We start from the raw sequence: 16546 nt of genomic DNA on the forward strand, positions 1-16546 counted from the left end.
CCAGGCTATTGAACTTTACTAACAAAATCAAACATGATTTCTGACCAAATTGGTAGGGGTGTGTAAACAATCTTATGATAAAATGTATGCTTAAAAAAAATTATGTGAACAAAGATGAAAATGCCTCCTATTACTTTTTATATAGAACAGTACTTTAAAAGCTTGCTTTTTTATCTTTAATGCCTTCACTATCACATGCAGAATAATAAACAGTCACTGGAAAGAAGAAATGTATACAATTATGATTAAGTCCCATCATAGTCTAGTCTTTACAATGGAGTCTTTACAGAGAAGCAAGAAACATTTTTAAAGGGTATAGGGGAAGGGGACGAATGTCATCAACCTTCCTTGAAGTGGTAAGTACTATGAATTTGCTTTCATTAACTATAGGGGAATATGATACTTAAAAGCTTTCTGGCCTAAAAATGGAGAACCAAAGAATCTAAAAGGCAAATTAAAAAGCATTCTTCCAAATTCTATTAAAATTTCTGAGTCTTAGAGACCTGAAAACAAATATGGCACTAAAACTGTGTAGTCTGAATCAAGATATGGTAGGAGGGGGTGGGATAGGAGAAGGTAGACATGGTGGAATTTGATTTAGAACTATACTGATAGCAACTCATATGAATCTTTTTCCCACTTAATTTTACCACTTCAAAAGAAAAAGGTAAGAGAGAAGGGGGATTTTATACACACATACACACACACACACACACACACACACACACACACACACACACACACGCACACACACGCACACACGCACACACGCGCGCATACACACACACACACACACACACACACACACACACACACACACACAGAATTGTTTCTTCCTTCCAGCAGCAAAATCTCACTTCATTTCCTAAGGAAAATGATGTGTAATTTTTCACTACTTTCTATATTCCCAGTACTTTTGTGAACCTAATATAATTCTTTTGCTTGTTAATTTAGCAAAGCAAATTTCAAAAGTAGCCTTGAAGAGAAAGCCAGGAATATATATATATATATATATAACCTGGACATTTGTATTCTGTTGCAGGGACATGGATGTAAAGATTCCTAAATTCAGTGATCCAACTTTTTGAGTTCCACAGACCAATTACATAATGTGAAACCCAGACCCATTAAGTTACCTAAGATACAAGTAACTTTAAAGAAAAATTAAGTACCTGGTTCTATTAACATGGTTACTCATTGAATTCACAAAATATTCCTCATTATTATTCATGCACAAAATTTTATGAGAAAAATATATTGCAGAAAAATATTTAATTAATTTTAACTGAAAAATAAAATTCCCCCCTTTCCTCCCACAAATAGTTTTTCCCCTTGGGGCTGGGCTTGGAAAGGCTACTAAATACTTGTGATGTGTACTGATTTTTGTAATAAAAAAAGAAAAAACAAATTTTGTGTTAGTTGTTACATGTCCACATGCTTAAATCTTAAAAAAAAAAAAAAAAAAAAAAGCCTGGAAACCTACTTAAATCCATAACATAGCTGACCACTGATTGTATCATGTAGATTTGGTAAAGCATTGTAACAATTTAGGAAGGCATCTACATTTTTGAATTTTTAACTGTACTTTTTGTTTTTAATCTACAAAACTGGATGAAGGCTAACTAGAGAGGCTTCCTATCGTTCCAGAATTCCAATCTGTACAAGCCATAGTTAGGTCACTTTCTTACAAATAATCACTTTCCATCAACACACACATTTCCATTTGTTCCATGTTTTATGATCTGAACCAATATATGTAATAATTCATGGAATATCAAATGTGATAGGAAGACAAAACCTGAGAAACATTTGCAGTACAACAAAATAACTTGCTAAATCCTTCATTAACACTGAAAACCTCTCTGAAAAGCCTTCTTGAACTTTTCTCTTCTTTGTTTTAACAATGAATTCTGAAGAAAAAAAAATGTGCAATTTTATCTTGACATGAGAATATTTCAATGCACTGTGATCTTGCCTGACAGGTGGATTTTCTGCATAATCATTACAGTAATTCTTAAGACTCTTTTCCATCCTGTTTGTAAAGGTCAGAAAAAAGCAGCAAACTGGGAGGGAAATAGCAGGTCATCGTAGATGTGTGACAGCTTTTATAATATGATGATTTTTCCCTCATTCCAAGTGTTTTTTTTTCTTCCATTTTCTTCTAACAGCCCACAAAATGTAGTTACTTGATGTTTTCCGGTCAAAGTCTATCGCCTTAGTTTTACTTTTTTTTTTTTTTTTTTTTATGCAGTATTTGATTTGTTGAGTTCCTGTCTGATTGCTGTTTAGAAAAGGGGGGAAAAAAGAAACCATTAGTTACTATCCTAGATCAAATGATGATTTTTACAACTACAGATAATGACTAATTGATATTAAGCCAGTTTATAAAAAGGATAGATAATAAAAAGATGATTAAGTTTCCAGATAGAGAATATGCATGATTTCATTTCATTTTTTATAATGGAATAAACACTTATTTACAGTAATAAGAAAGTGATCCACCACTTTTGCAGACAAACACTATGGTACTCTCAAGGCCCTCAGCAGAACCTAAGGACAAGTAACTTATCTTATGGAGACATTTTACATTTGCTAGACTCTTCACAGATGCCAGGAAGACCTGGATTCAAATTTTACCTCCAATACATACTGTCTGCACATATTTCATTTCAAACTAAAAATTCTACAATTAATTTAATTTTTGTGTAAGCATGCTGATGAAAAACAAATGTGGAAGTTTTATTTAAAAGGACCAATAAAGAAAGGCATCATCTTTTGAGAAGATTTTAGTCCTTTGATTTTCATTTTACTATGATTGAAATCCTACAAGATTAGAAATCACTACTGTATAAATTTCCCATACTTTCAAAACAGAAAGTCCCTCTTTTTGGGACATAAATCTCTGCTCCCAAGCTTAACCTAAGCCTAGAGATGATGAGGACCTAAATTTAATTCAAAAGCAATTTTAGTTCTCAAGCAGTATTTAAATGATTATACAATTATTCATTTATATTTAAAAAATTGTTTCCTTTTAATTTCTTAAGCAGTATACATATTTAGAAAACTCACCATCAATGAGCTCTTCTTTTAGTTTTGTTAATTCTTTTCTCATTTCATCTAATATATCCTAAAATAAGCAGAAAATAGAAAATGAAAAAGAGGAAAATAAATCATAGCCACAGATTCTTTGAGAAAATAATTAACCTCAAAATGTCTTTCTTTATTGGAACATAGCAAGAAGTAAAAGAAATTATATTTAAATTAAAACAATTGTTTCCCAACCCCCCAAAAGGTATGAATCAGCAGATTTCTGGGGAGTCCAGGTTTTCCTTGGTTTAGTTTATTGCATTTGAATTAATGGAAGGAAGAAGATAGGAAGGAGAAAAGAGCCAAGTAGAAAAACAAGGCAGAATAGTTGAACAGTTAGATCTTAAGAATATTCTTTAGTTAGAAATATTCACAGCATTAAAGCTGAAAGGAACCATCTTCAACCTTCATCAAACAACCAATAACAAAAGCAGTTTCCTCAAAGCCAACTAGAAATGTTTAAACTAATGACTCCACTCCATCATCACCAAAGATTAAGAGATCATCATATTGGGTGCCTTAAAAATCTTAATGCAATTTTAAGACCTTGGGGACACTCTATATATTGAAATTAAGAAAATCCAAGAGCCTTGACTATAGAAAATTATTATTACCTTAACAAAATGATTCTCTACCAGACTGCCTTAAAAAACTTCCCCAAGACATTTAATTTTATTTAAATTTATTACAAAATATAGAAATAGGTAAATGAAAACATGCATAGCTAAATTTTCTTTAAAATTCTAGATCCAAAAAAATGAGGAAATAAAAATCATATCAAAAATAAGGTAATTTAGATTGAGGCAAAATTGGAATTCAAGAAGAAAAAACTATCAATTTACAAAATTTTGAAAAACAAATATACTGCAAAAAATTAAATAACCTCATTCTCAATATTATCTATACATCCAACCCTTTGATAATTCCTATTATGTTTGCTATTAAAACCACATTATATCTGCATTTAAAAAAAAATTTTGCTTTCTGTTTAAGTTAAAATAGTTGTTGATTTTTTCCCTGAAGATTCATTAAATGCATGAATGAAATTTTTATTAATCTTCACAAAATATAAAACTTTTTGGTTAAAAAAGATAAATAATTTCATTTGCTCAAAAAGGGTATTTCACTTATTTTAACAATGATGCTGCCCTATTAAAACAACAGTAAAAGAGAAATGTTGAAAACCTTTTAATCATATGAATATCTATTAATATATGAATATGAAAATCTAATTCACAAAGTTATTTCATTGCTTAACTGAACATCAGAATTAACTTTATTTTCACATTTACATGAGATTACTCTGAAAGCTACTCTAAAGTATAATTGAAATGAGAAATAGAAACAGATGCAAATTATGAATAACTGCTAGTAAATACATTATACCTGCTTCAATCTGTCATAGTCTAGCCCTTCTGACTGCACTCCATTGGCACTGGGTTGCGCAGATGGCGTTGATTTTGGTCTACAGAAAGGAAATTTGGGGAAAAAACAAAAAGTGAATTTTGCTTAAACTTTAAATAGTTAACAAATGAATTATTTAAAACTAAACATTAAATTTAAACCACTAAAAATAAGGAAACTTTTTTTTTCCAAGTGTTTTCCTCTTTTTTTTTTTTTCCTCTCAGGAGTACCTGTTATTTGCTAATGGACAAGAAAATAACAGACATAGAAGGGAAAAGAAGAGTGGAAAATAGTTCTTTCAGAATACAATAAGGAAAAAAATGTACAGCATGCTAGCAAGACAAATATCCCTAACAGAGACATTTAAATCAAAAGGGCGGCCCACACAGACTCTTTATTTTCTTTTCTGTCAAGTATGTGTGGCCTGACTTAGAATCTAACATTTTTCTCCCAACAAGAGTAATTCAAAAAATTTATTAGGAACATTAAAAGATAGTTTTCAAAATAAATGCTTACTGATTTGACTCAAAAAAAGTACTGACAAAACTAAAGGTTGGATTTTGAGAAGAAAAGATATATTTGGGGCTAATTATCCAACTTCTTCCACACAAAAATTTTTGGGGAAACTCACCTGTTAAAACAGTTTTTTAATAATTAACAAAATCAATGATGTAAATGTTTGTTACATCAAAGCTGATAAACTTTCCCTCCCTACTTTCGTGGACTCGTTCCAATGTGATTCCAGTGTTCATCACCTGGTGGGGACTGTTTCAGTGACAAGATTTTTTGTACTTAACTAGTCTGATCTCGGGATAATAGCCCATCACCTCACAACAGCACATAGCTGAAGCCTCTCCAGTTTGGCAAACTCTACAGAACTTGTGATTCACTGGCATAGTCTGAAAACCTAGAGTTACTGCCATGTCACAGTGAAACACCAGACTAGGACTTCAGGGGAAGATCAACAAAATAAGCTTATGAAACTGCATTTTTGTTACAATAAACCATATTTGAAAATAAAGTATCATTTTCTTAACAATGAGTCCTCGTAAATTAATAACCTTTGTGCATGGTGCAGATATTACTTGAATTGCACTTTAACTCTGGGATACCGGAAAAAAAAAAAACATTTTAGAAACATTTCTGGCTTTTTGAGGTTAACCACTCTACAAGTAATCACTCTTAAAAAAATATTCACTTTAAAATATTTTGTTAAAAAAAAAAAAAAGATATGGCTGGCCCTCTCATCTCACTGTGTTAACACTTTATTTTGTTTAAAGTATAGAATCTATTGACCAATACATAGACTTCTGGCAATTAGGTACATTTTAGGCCAAACTACTCTATAACATATTACTTTGCCTCTCTTTCCAAATCTGGCAAGAAAATAAAACCTTCAATATAAAATTCAATTGTAGATGGTAGCATCTATTTAAAAGTTTAAAAAGTAATTAACAAGAGGAGTTCCACATATGAAAAACAAATTGAAGTAAAAAGACAAGCTATACACTTTTAATTTAACAAGGCATTAAATGATGTTAAAAACTATAAGATCTATTCAATAGCTAAATCAGCTATTCAGCAAAATAGTTTTTATAGAGTATTATTAAGTTCTGAATCTTTTAGTGTAATTAAATGATTTTTTTTTAAGTTTACAATTGTATGACATCAAATCAGCAAAATTCTGCTCCTTTACATACCTACCAACACAGGCTGAAATGAAATGGAGAAGAAAGAAGTCCTATTCTTTTGGATGAGAAAATGTTGCTCTTTCTGATGAGAAGCTTAGTTTTGCTATTTCCAATATTTGTGCCACAAGCAAAAAGACTCATAACAATGAGATTTGGAAAAACATCTAATCCCAACCCCTCATTTTACAGTTGAAAAAATAGAGGAAACTCCAGTGTACTTATGTGACTTATCAAAGTCACAAAGGTAGTGAGTGGCAGAGCTGGGATTGGACACTAAGTGTTCCAAATCCAAATTGAATACTCTATTTACCATACCACTAAATATTTACTAGGCTGTCACTGGATGGTAAATACTATAACATAAATATGTGAGAATTCATTCACCTCTGCTATTGTGTATAATTAGTACAAAATAATTAAGCATTAGTTGTATTTTTTTTAATTCTCTTATTCGTGTTTGTAATATATATTTTATCTACTAAGTTGAGCTCATCATTTTTTCTCACCTGACTTCTAAAATTAATACCTGAATCAACCATCAAACAAGACAACATCCTGGTGTAATAAGGAGTATAAAATAGGCTATAGCTTTATTTAACAACAAACCAATTATATTGTTACATCGTAAATTATGGTTGAAACATGCAGTTTTAAAAGACTTAACTCATGCTAACATGCAATCCACCACCAGCACCACCAGGATAATTAGCTAATAAAGGGGGGAACTTTTCATACTGAAGGAAAGAAGTAATCACCACTTTTTGGAAAAAATACTTCAAACAAAGTATCAAACAATTTTTTTAGGGAAATGGGCTAGCAAAAAATGTAGTGAATGTTTATTTACTTAACAATGACTATGTTAAATGTCACTTTATTATGCTTATTTAAAATTCCATTTGAAGCTAACAAATTAGATTTTATCAAAATTAAGTTCAGAAATTATAAATTAAAACATATTGTTTAATAAGAAAAAATACTACCACAGGTGTTATTACCAAAAATCACTGGAAAATCATTTAACTATCACAAAATGTGTGAATTTGATTAAGAACATCTTAACTGTCACCTACTATCACAAAATGGTTTCACAAATCTCAACAGCTATTGTAAATATTTTAAACAACAACAACAACAAAAATCTACTGGATTCCTACCTTCACTAGCATAAGAACAAGGAAAAATAATTATTTGGCTTCAGGGACTGTTCCCATTTTGTGGGAAAGGAAAAGATGTGGCAAGATATCTACACTATTTACACTACAAATCAGTTAAAATAAAAGAGAGAGATAAAGCTATCTTTGAAAGCTCAACGATCTTTGTGGGCAGGATCAAATTCATGACCAAAAGGCAAAACTTTAGATGAACATTAGTCTATTATTTTAAATGGGTCAAAAAAATATGCTAATTCTAATTTTAATACATAATGTTAATTGCTAAATTAAGATACTATTTACCACTAAGCAACTCCAAAATTGAGATTCTCATCAAAATGCAAATGTGTGAAATATTGCCCTATATTCATCCTTCAAAGTTATTTTACAAATACAATAATGCATTTCTCAATAATACAAAGTTTATTTAATGTTGATAGTTCTCATGAGATTTCTAGTTTTATTTCTCATATAAAATAAATTTTATAAATCATAAAAAGAACAGCTTTAGATATGTATCCTAGTGACAACACTTTATGGAAGGCAAATGTAAGGTTTTCCTTACATTTAAAAGAAAGGCTAGGCTTTGGTTCTCTTAAATTCCTATACTGTGATTCTCTTGTTTTCAAACTCAAGTCTTGTCTTCAAATTGAAAGTTAGTGGGCCAAAACATACACTTTTCAATAATTCTCTGAAGTATGAACACAGATGATCACTAGTACACCTATGATGAAAATATTATCACAACATAGTACACATCAGCTTATTTACCAGCTAAGTGACTAGAAAAGAAGTAATAACAGCAAAAGTTTTCAATTAAGCTTTTGAACTATTATAGAAATGAATTTTACCAAGTAAAAAAATTGTCATTAAAAAAATTTTTTGTTGTGGTGATTACCAATCCATGTAAAAAAAGCTCAGCCCTATCCTGAATATATGTTATTAAAAGGGCTCAAATCACAAAGTCACAGCAGGATGATACCTGTGTAATGAATCATAGGACCTGTTGTCAAAAACAATCTGATTTTTCCTTGGAGAATCCCGTCTATGAAGGGGAAAAACCATTTAAAAGGGTATACAATAGTATGTTTTAAAAGTTTTTTTTAACGGTACTGTTTTACTGGTCTTGCTTTCTGCAAGTTAACAAATAAAGTAAAGAGTAACAGAAGGCAATAAATAAAGCCTTTGAACAAAAATCAGGACATTAAAAAAATTTTTTATAAACATTGAAGAAATTCTACTTACTTTTCGTCTCTAATGTAAAAAAATCTTGATGTGCAGATTACTTTTATGGCTCACTGCCATAAGAAAGCAGTCTGACACCATCACAGATCAACCAAAATAAAAGCTGTTTATGGATACACCTTTTCAAATAAGTACAAAGCTCTATATTTTAAAGTCCCAGTCAAGAATCTTTTAAACATGAATTCAATGATGCAAAATTATCTGTAACAAAAGGTACAGGTCCCATTTTCATCACATTTCAAACAGATTACTAAGTAAACACTTGAGAAAAATCAAGCGAACAACAATGCATCAAAGAATCTATAAGTTGTTTTAGGGACCTTAAATTCAAGTCAACAAAGTAAAAGTAGTTTTATTCTAAAACACTTTTTCCCTTCAACTGTTGATTGACACTTTGACTTAGGTACTACTTTAAATCATCTTACACACACACAGTCACATCCCACAGTCACTATTCCCTATATTTCAGAAAGATGAGATGCAATTATAAAGAACTATTCCAATACTCATATGATTCTTTCAGGTTTACACAGCATCTTACTTACATTATTTCAATCGATCCTCAGAAATAAAGGGTAATGGAACAGCAACATATATGTATGAATTACTTTTGGGAAAGGAAAAGAGAATTGGGGGGGAGGGGGAGAGGGAAAATGGAAGGCAGGTAGGGAGAGTAATGGCTGGGGGAGAGAGAAGCAACAGTAGTCTAAGGAATCAATCTACTCAATGAACATCTGCTCCAGAAATGTGAAAGCTGTCAGTTGAACCTTTAGTCACTCTCAGTTCTTCTGTTTTATTCCCAGTGTACTTTGCTGTGTGGGGGGACTCTAGACCAAAGCTTCTTAAATTGAAAGTGAGGTTTGCAAAATTATGATTTATTATCAGAAATTGTTTGACTGTATACTTATTATATACATCTGTACAGCTGGCTTAGGGGTAGAGGTGGGGGTGTGTAGGACAAATTTAAGAAGGCTACTCTATATCCCTCTTTTCATCACGGCTATGGAAAGTCCTTTCAGAATGATGGTACTACTAAGAGAAGAGGCTGTAGCTGGACTTCTTAACAACTCTGGACAACTAAAAAGCCTTACTATATATATATTCCTAAAGAAGAAATAATTATGAGGCAGTGTTAGCATCATTAAAAAGAATCAAATTTCTGTATGCCATTCCTCAATCTATAAGAAGTCCTGCTTCTAGCCTGTTGCCTGATTGCTTGGTGAGAAATAGTGCCCCCCCCCCCCAATTCACATTTAATTATTTCCATAGCAATGACCTTGGATTCCTCTACATACATAATAACTTATTAAAAAATCCCATACATAATAACTTATTAAAAAATCCAAACCTCTTTCCAGTGGTAGCTTTAAAGAAATTGTTCTATATTTTATGGGTGATTCAAAGTCGTTTCAAAGGCAATTTTGACTAATCATATATGCTGATTTTAGAACTTGATTCACTTTGTCCCATCCCTTCTACTACTGTATTATATGTATATTAGAGGTTAGGAAAAAATATAAGCTAGCAGACTATCCTAAAAGTGACTGACTGCCCTATAGCCAGAGAAAGAATCTGAACTTAGGCTTCTCCTGACTCCCAAATGTAACACATTCTTCCATTATGCCAGATAAAAGAAAATCTGGATTTTCTAAAGGAAAATTTAAGAAAAAGAAAAAAGAGTGTCCCAAAGCTACTAATAGCCTAAAATACCTTTTAATTAAATATGTTACCTAATAGGACATTTCTACAATTGAAAAAAACCAAAATACCAACAATAGTCCTGTGATTCTAGTGACAAGGACCCTAGAAGTGTCTTAATCTGTAAAATGAGGCTAAAAATTACTACATTACCTCATGGGTTCTGTGAGAAAACATAAGTTTTTATTACATTAGTAGCAAGAAAACCATCAGCATTTTTTAAAAATCTATACCACTTTTAAACTTCTAGCATGATATACACATGAATGCACAATTGCATATATTTATCCACAGCTAAATTTCATTCCAGGATTAAGTCTCACATGTTAATACATTAATGAAAAAAAACTTAATAAGAACACTTCTCTAAATGGCAAATTTTTAAAGCATCTATCAAGAATTTAAAAAAAAAAAAACCCAGCCTAAATGCTCTCAGAAATGTATAAAAATATAATTTCCTTTGCTAATTATGCTATTCACAGAGATGAGAATGGCATTTTTCAATGCCTAGCACTTCACAAAGAATTACACAGAAATAATTAAGATTCCTGGGGAAAAAACACAAGGCCCTATACTATCTATGAAAATCAGAAAGATGGGCTACATGGAAACTTCCAGTCCAACAGTTGGGAACAGGCCTTCACCACATGAGATAAATCCTCAGAAGTCAATCCTCTACTCATTTTGGTCAGCTCATTCTCTAGCAGACTATCTGGCAACTCAGATCTCAAAAATACAATGACCATATTTGCAAAACCAATGAGGATACACTCTGACAAATGATAGTTTTTTGGCATTGTCTTTTTAAAAAAATCACTTCCATTTTTTTTTGAAATCAAGATAATCCCATTGGCCTTATAAATGGAACGGAATGGAATGGAAAATAAATGGAACAGTTTTTATCACTGATTAGGAATGTTATTAACAGCTAGTCTTTTATTAAATGTAGAAAGCACCCTATAATATCTCAGAAATGTACTAAAAGATTGGTCTACCAAAAAGACTGTGTTAACAGCAAGACTTCCTATGTGATATGGGACAAAATAAGGATACCATCTGAAAGTCATACAAATATGAGTATGCTGGTTAAATATGTTACAGAGACTTAGAAAAAAAAATGGGCAAAAACATTTTACTCACAATTAAAAAATGTGAGGTTTTTGGGAACTACAATAATTGTGTCAGACAACACCAATCTACCTCTTGCAAAAGAAACCACTCAAAAAACCAAATAAAAAAATGGATTTAGCACATGCCAGATTAATGAAGATTTTAAGATATCCATCTTATACTTTCCAATATGCTAGATTTCTAGATTCAGAAGTCAGGTATGTCTAACTTGGAGTAAAATTTGGCAAAAAGCTCAAGGCTTTCCTTGCAAAAAGACCATAGTAAAGTACTTTGTAAAGAACAGTTTTTCCCAAGGAATTCTGTTTTCTGACAGAGGTAATATGACTAGAACTCTATTGTAGCCAAAGGAATTTCATTTTTTCAACATGAAAGCTGCGATATGCTACAATTAATAATCCCACCAAAAATGTCCATTTTTGAATGGGGGTGGGGAGTGGGGGGTGGAGAAGAGATAATGAAAATAGGCATTAATATGGTTTAAATGATGAAGCAATACACTAACTTCTGCTATATCAACTTATTGCTTTCCTCTCTTTATCCACATCTCTAAAATCTATTTTAAAGGCTTTCATGTTTTAAACTGAAATTTTCACAAAACTACTTCTAAAATTTCTCAGACAGTATGACATGGCATTTTAAAACTGTTATTAATGCAAAATGGTACCTGGAGATAACAGGTGACTTGCTGCCATTCATTGTATTCGTTCTTTCCCATGGTTTTCTTGTTGGTTCTTTAAAAGGAAAGACACGTTTTCATAAATATTTTAAAATTTAAAAAACAAAATACTTAAAATATTTATGCAAAAAAAATTAAACCATCATGTTTCAAAAAGGCAAGATTTCCATTTTGAAGCATTTAAGAGATCTTTTCTAAAGGTTCCTGTAGCTCTACATCCTATGACCCTATTATTTTGCTGTTGCCATTTAAGACTAAAACTCAGAATAAATTGTAACAATGGGTGCAGGATAAGTGAGATATATTTTATGCTACCAATGACTTCCCTTTTGGGAAGAGCAAGATAAGTGAGATATTAGAGACATAGAATACTTTGGCCAAGAGTAGAGATCCCAAAACACTGCTGTAAATACAGTTCTGTAAGGAACTTGTTGAAATTTTATTCAATAAAGATTTAGATAGTAGCATAAATGGATGAGTGCTTACTTAAGACAATTTTGACAAAATAGACAATTTTGAATCTGAGACCATTGAATTGGGATATTTGCAGAATGCTACATGGAAGGTAAAACTTCTGTGAGGTCTTGAAATATAAGTAGCCTCTGCATAAGTGGGAAAGAGAGAATGCTGAATTGGAAGAAATGTTAAAAGGCCAATCTTCAATCCAAACTTTAAATATTCAGACTAATATTTACAAGTCAATTCTTATTAAGTACTTTGCTGAAATCTAGTAGATGACAAGGAAATGAAAATCCCTCCTAAGGTGAAATTTTAGTTTCAAGTTCTACAGTTATCTCTACAGTTTCTATTTGTAGTCAAGTGAACAAATGTAAATCACAACTTTCTTTTCCTTTTGAGGATATTTTCATTTGGAAATCTTTGTTACTTTGTCCCACACTCAACCAGTCAACATGTCAACTACACATGATTTCAAGGACATAAAGAAAGATATCAGGATATTAATTGTCACTTACCAGGTGTGCTTGTTGAAGAGGTCTTAGAAGCTGAAGGTTCTGCATCTTCCTGAATAAAACAGAAAGTATATATCACTTGTCAATTCTACTGAGAACACAGTTTTATACTTTATCCTCTTCTCACTTGTCTCTTTTCATCGCTTCTTTCCTTTATTTTAATTCAACCGTATTATCTCTTAGGACCATTTGTGCATTCTTTTTCTTCTCTTCCCATGTGTTCTCATGGGTTTGGTTTGATCTAATTTTCTGAGTCCAATAGTAGCAAAGTCAAACACAACAAGTAAAAATGAAGTAGTTTTAAGCTCCCAGTCACAAAATATTAAGACTGAAAGCAATCTCTAATGTCATCTAAGTTCATCGCACCTCACAGTATAAAGAAACCGAAGCAGAGGAAGTCAAATTTACTTGCTTACCACTGCAAACCAGTGGTCAAACTCAACTTTTCAGACTCTCAAGCTTGTATTTTTATGTCATACTACCAATTAATACCAGATACCTGACAATTCACTTTGTTACAAATTTAACGAGAAATAGTATGTAACATTTTAAACAATATCAACATATTAAAAATTTGGTAAAATCCATTTCTGACATTTAAATTATCTTTAATATGATTCCTTTAACTACAATATTTTGTCTATTTCAAATATTAAGGTAAAGTGTATCATGTTTATTGCCAACTTACAGTTTTATCCTCTTTTGGTTCTGTTTCTATTGTTGATCCCTTTTCAGCAATTCTTCTTCTAGAACAAACCCAAACCAAACAAAATCATATATCTCTTAATATAAAAATATAGTCATTATAATAATGTCACTTTCAAATTCCCTATTTTGGGCACTGGCATTAAATAATGAAATTCTTGACTTACCTCCTGGCCAGCAGGGCACTCATTTCTTCCATTAAACCACTGCCACCTAAAGGAAGTGGTCCATTTCCACGACCTGTGTCTGTTTTAGCTGAAGTTGAGTTTACTCCAATGGCACTTCCTCCACTTGGACTAGAGGAATCCTCAATCTTAATGAAAATACATACATATAGGTATAACACAAATTTCTGAGTGTTACATTTGTTCAAAATTTAGTTCCAAAACAGAATAAGTAACAGTATTTAGCAGCAAGTCAGAATCAAATGGATTCTGGACACTGTTTAACAAGAAGAGTGAGCCCTCAGGGACTCTTATTGAGAACTACTTAGAATCATTCTTTATACAACAAATTCAATGATTTGGCATAATTATTTCTGAATAACAGTATTTGATAATAAAGGGAAAAAAACTTGGAGGATGCATTTACCCGTGAAACTTTCCTAAGTTTGGCTCCAGCAATTGCAGCTGCAAGTCCAGTTAAAGGGCGATTGTCTTCTGATATATACGCCACAGAAAATCCAGAGGCAGGAAGAGGAGGGGCAGGAGGGGGCAAAGGAACTGGAAGGGGCACCTGATTAGGAAGGGGTGGGGGAGGTGGGGGAGGAGGTGGCCCAGAAGATGGGAGGGGGGGTGGGGGAGGTGGACCTGGCGGAGGTGGGAGTGCTGCTAGAGTCTGGGTTGGACCAGGAGGAAGTGGTGGAGGGGGAGGAGGAGCAGGTGGGCCCAGGACAACACCTAATAAAAAAGAAACATTACAAAAGGGTATAAGTAAGAATGTTAATAAGAAACATTATTTGCAATATTCTAGAATGTAATAAAAATCGAAATGATACAAATTAAATCATCATACATATTATATATATGTTAATACATTACTTAATAATATATTAACATGTTATAATTAGGAAAAGCCTATCAATAGTCAAAATTTTCTATTACAAAAAGCAGTCTCAATAATATTGAAACAAAAAAATTACATTATCTAAATAAATATTTTATGAATGGGAATTTTTTGGGAAAAACTATATTATGTTAAAAAAAAAAATACCAGTTATTTTCAGTGGTGTGAGAAGTGTTATACAAATAGCCAAAATGACCTGTTAAAGCTACTTGGTAAGGCAAACAGGGGTTGTCACACCATTGCTTTAGAAGGATTCTTACCACCATATGGTCAAGAGGACTTAGGCTCAAACCTTGGAAATGAATTCATGACTGAGACCTTTGGCTCTAGGATAACAGAGGACCTTTTATTTTGTTCTGAACAAACTCCAAAACAACTATCTATTTATTTTAAAAAACAGGCCAATGAGGATTTACTGAGGACTTAGTAAGATGCATAGTGCTTTAACGATCACTTGTTACATCACTAATGCAAGAAGCAACAAAGACTGCTATCTGAAGTCTTTTTTAAAGATAAAAACTTTCCCATCTCCCTTCTAGTCTAACTATATGCACTATGGTAAAAATCATAGTGTACACCTAAAACACAATATGGAAAATTCTAGCAATTAATTTTGACTACCCAAAGTATCATCTGGCCTCACATAATTCCTGCTTCTTTTCAATGTTCTATAAGAAAACTAACTAAAAGCAGAGCAAAGAAAATACAACTGTCTGGAACCAAATAAAACATTAAAGTTGTCTCACAGAGTCATAATCCAAATGTCTGAAATGAGCACTAAGAATCATCTGAAACCACAAAGTTATTTAACACCAATATAAAATATCAACAATCAAGAGGTTAGTGAAAGCAACTTTTTAAAAAGATTTTTCTATGTCTGTAAGAACAGGGTGAAAGTGACATTGATACACGATTGCATAAGGCTCCTTCTATAAATATAAAGGTATATTTTAAGATTATTGCCAGGTTATGTTTTACAATGAATGATAAATTTGCACATTTCATTCGTTCTAAGAGATTATATGGGATGAAAATAGAATATATAGAAGAAATAGAAATGTAACAAATTCATGGGTCATATATAACATATTGTGGAAATTACATAAGTCTAGGGTAGATCTTATTTAGAGAGTAAATGTATTCTCCCTCTTAGCCAATTAGACTGACTGTATAGCACTACCTATGTATTTTAAAGACACAATGAATAAACTAAACTAGACAAAACAAATATATGTAAGACACACACAAACAAAAAATAGTAATGCAACTAAATTGCTTGCTTTTAGTAGGCATTTTCAAATTCAGGTTATGAAGATGAACACCTTTTACTACTATTACTACTACACCTATAATTTAGATAAATGAACATTTTGAATATATTTAACATACTTCATTTGGACAGAAATAGACCACTGGGTCTGTGATTTCACTGGCAGAGGGAAACTACTAATGAGGAAACTCCCTCTCCTTTTCAGCACCTTCTTTACAGGTTGTAGCCAGAAGGGTGAGAGATAAAATAACTTATCCAACATGTCAAATTACTAGGATATATCAGAGGCAAAATGTGAACTCAGCTGTCTTGGCTCTGAAATTAGCTCTTGAACAACTATGTCAGAATGTCAGCCTTTTCAATATACTTCATAATTTAAAATATTCTCATCTATGAAAGCTAGACCTGATAATCACAATTTTTCTTATAAAAATTATAAGGAATAAGTTTTA

General features: G+C 31.9%; 1 protein-coding gene across 11 annotated transcripts in view; it reads right to left on the reverse strand.

Moving 5' to 3' along the window:
• Positions 1 to 1220: 1220 nt before the first annotated feature.
• The window catches only part of ENAH (ENAH actin regulator), a 124214-nt gene continuing 108888 nt past the window's right edge, over positions 1221 to 16546 (reverse strand). For 6 of the 11 annotated variants that reach the window (XM_051993389.1, XM_051993391.1, XM_051993398.1 and 3 more), the window contains 9 exons: positions 14351 to 14658; positions 13927 to 14072; positions 13743 to 13800; positions 13058 to 13106; positions 12072 to 12138; positions 8316 to 8378; positions 4474 to 4552; positions 3070 to 3127; positions 1221 to 2281 (listed from right to left, as the gene is read on the reverse strand). In XM_051993389.1, the coding sequence (XP_051849349.1) occupies positions 2244 to 2281; positions 3070 to 3127; positions 4474 to 4552; positions 8316 to 8378; positions 12072 to 12138; positions 13058 to 13106; positions 13743 to 13800; positions 13927 to 14072; positions 14351 to 14658 (866 nt within the window). In that variant the 3' untranslated portion in view covers positions 1221 to 2243. The remainder of the gene's footprint in view (positions 2282 to 3069; positions 3128 to 4473; positions 4553 to 8315; positions 8379 to 12071; positions 12139 to 13057; positions 13107 to 13742; positions 13801 to 13926; positions 14073 to 14350; positions 14659 to 16546) is intronic. The other 5 variants (XM_051993392.1, XM_051993393.1, XM_051993400.1 and 2 more) reach the window with 1 other exon arrangement.

This window comes from Antechinus flavipes, chromosome 4 (assembly GCF_016432865.1).
Source record: "Antechinus flavipes isolate AdamAnt ecotype Samford, QLD, Australia chromosome 4, AdamAnt_v2, whole genome shotgun sequence".
Lineage (NCBI taxonomy): Eukaryota > Metazoa > Chordata > Mammalia > Dasyuromorphia > Dasyuridae > Antechinus > Antechinus flavipes.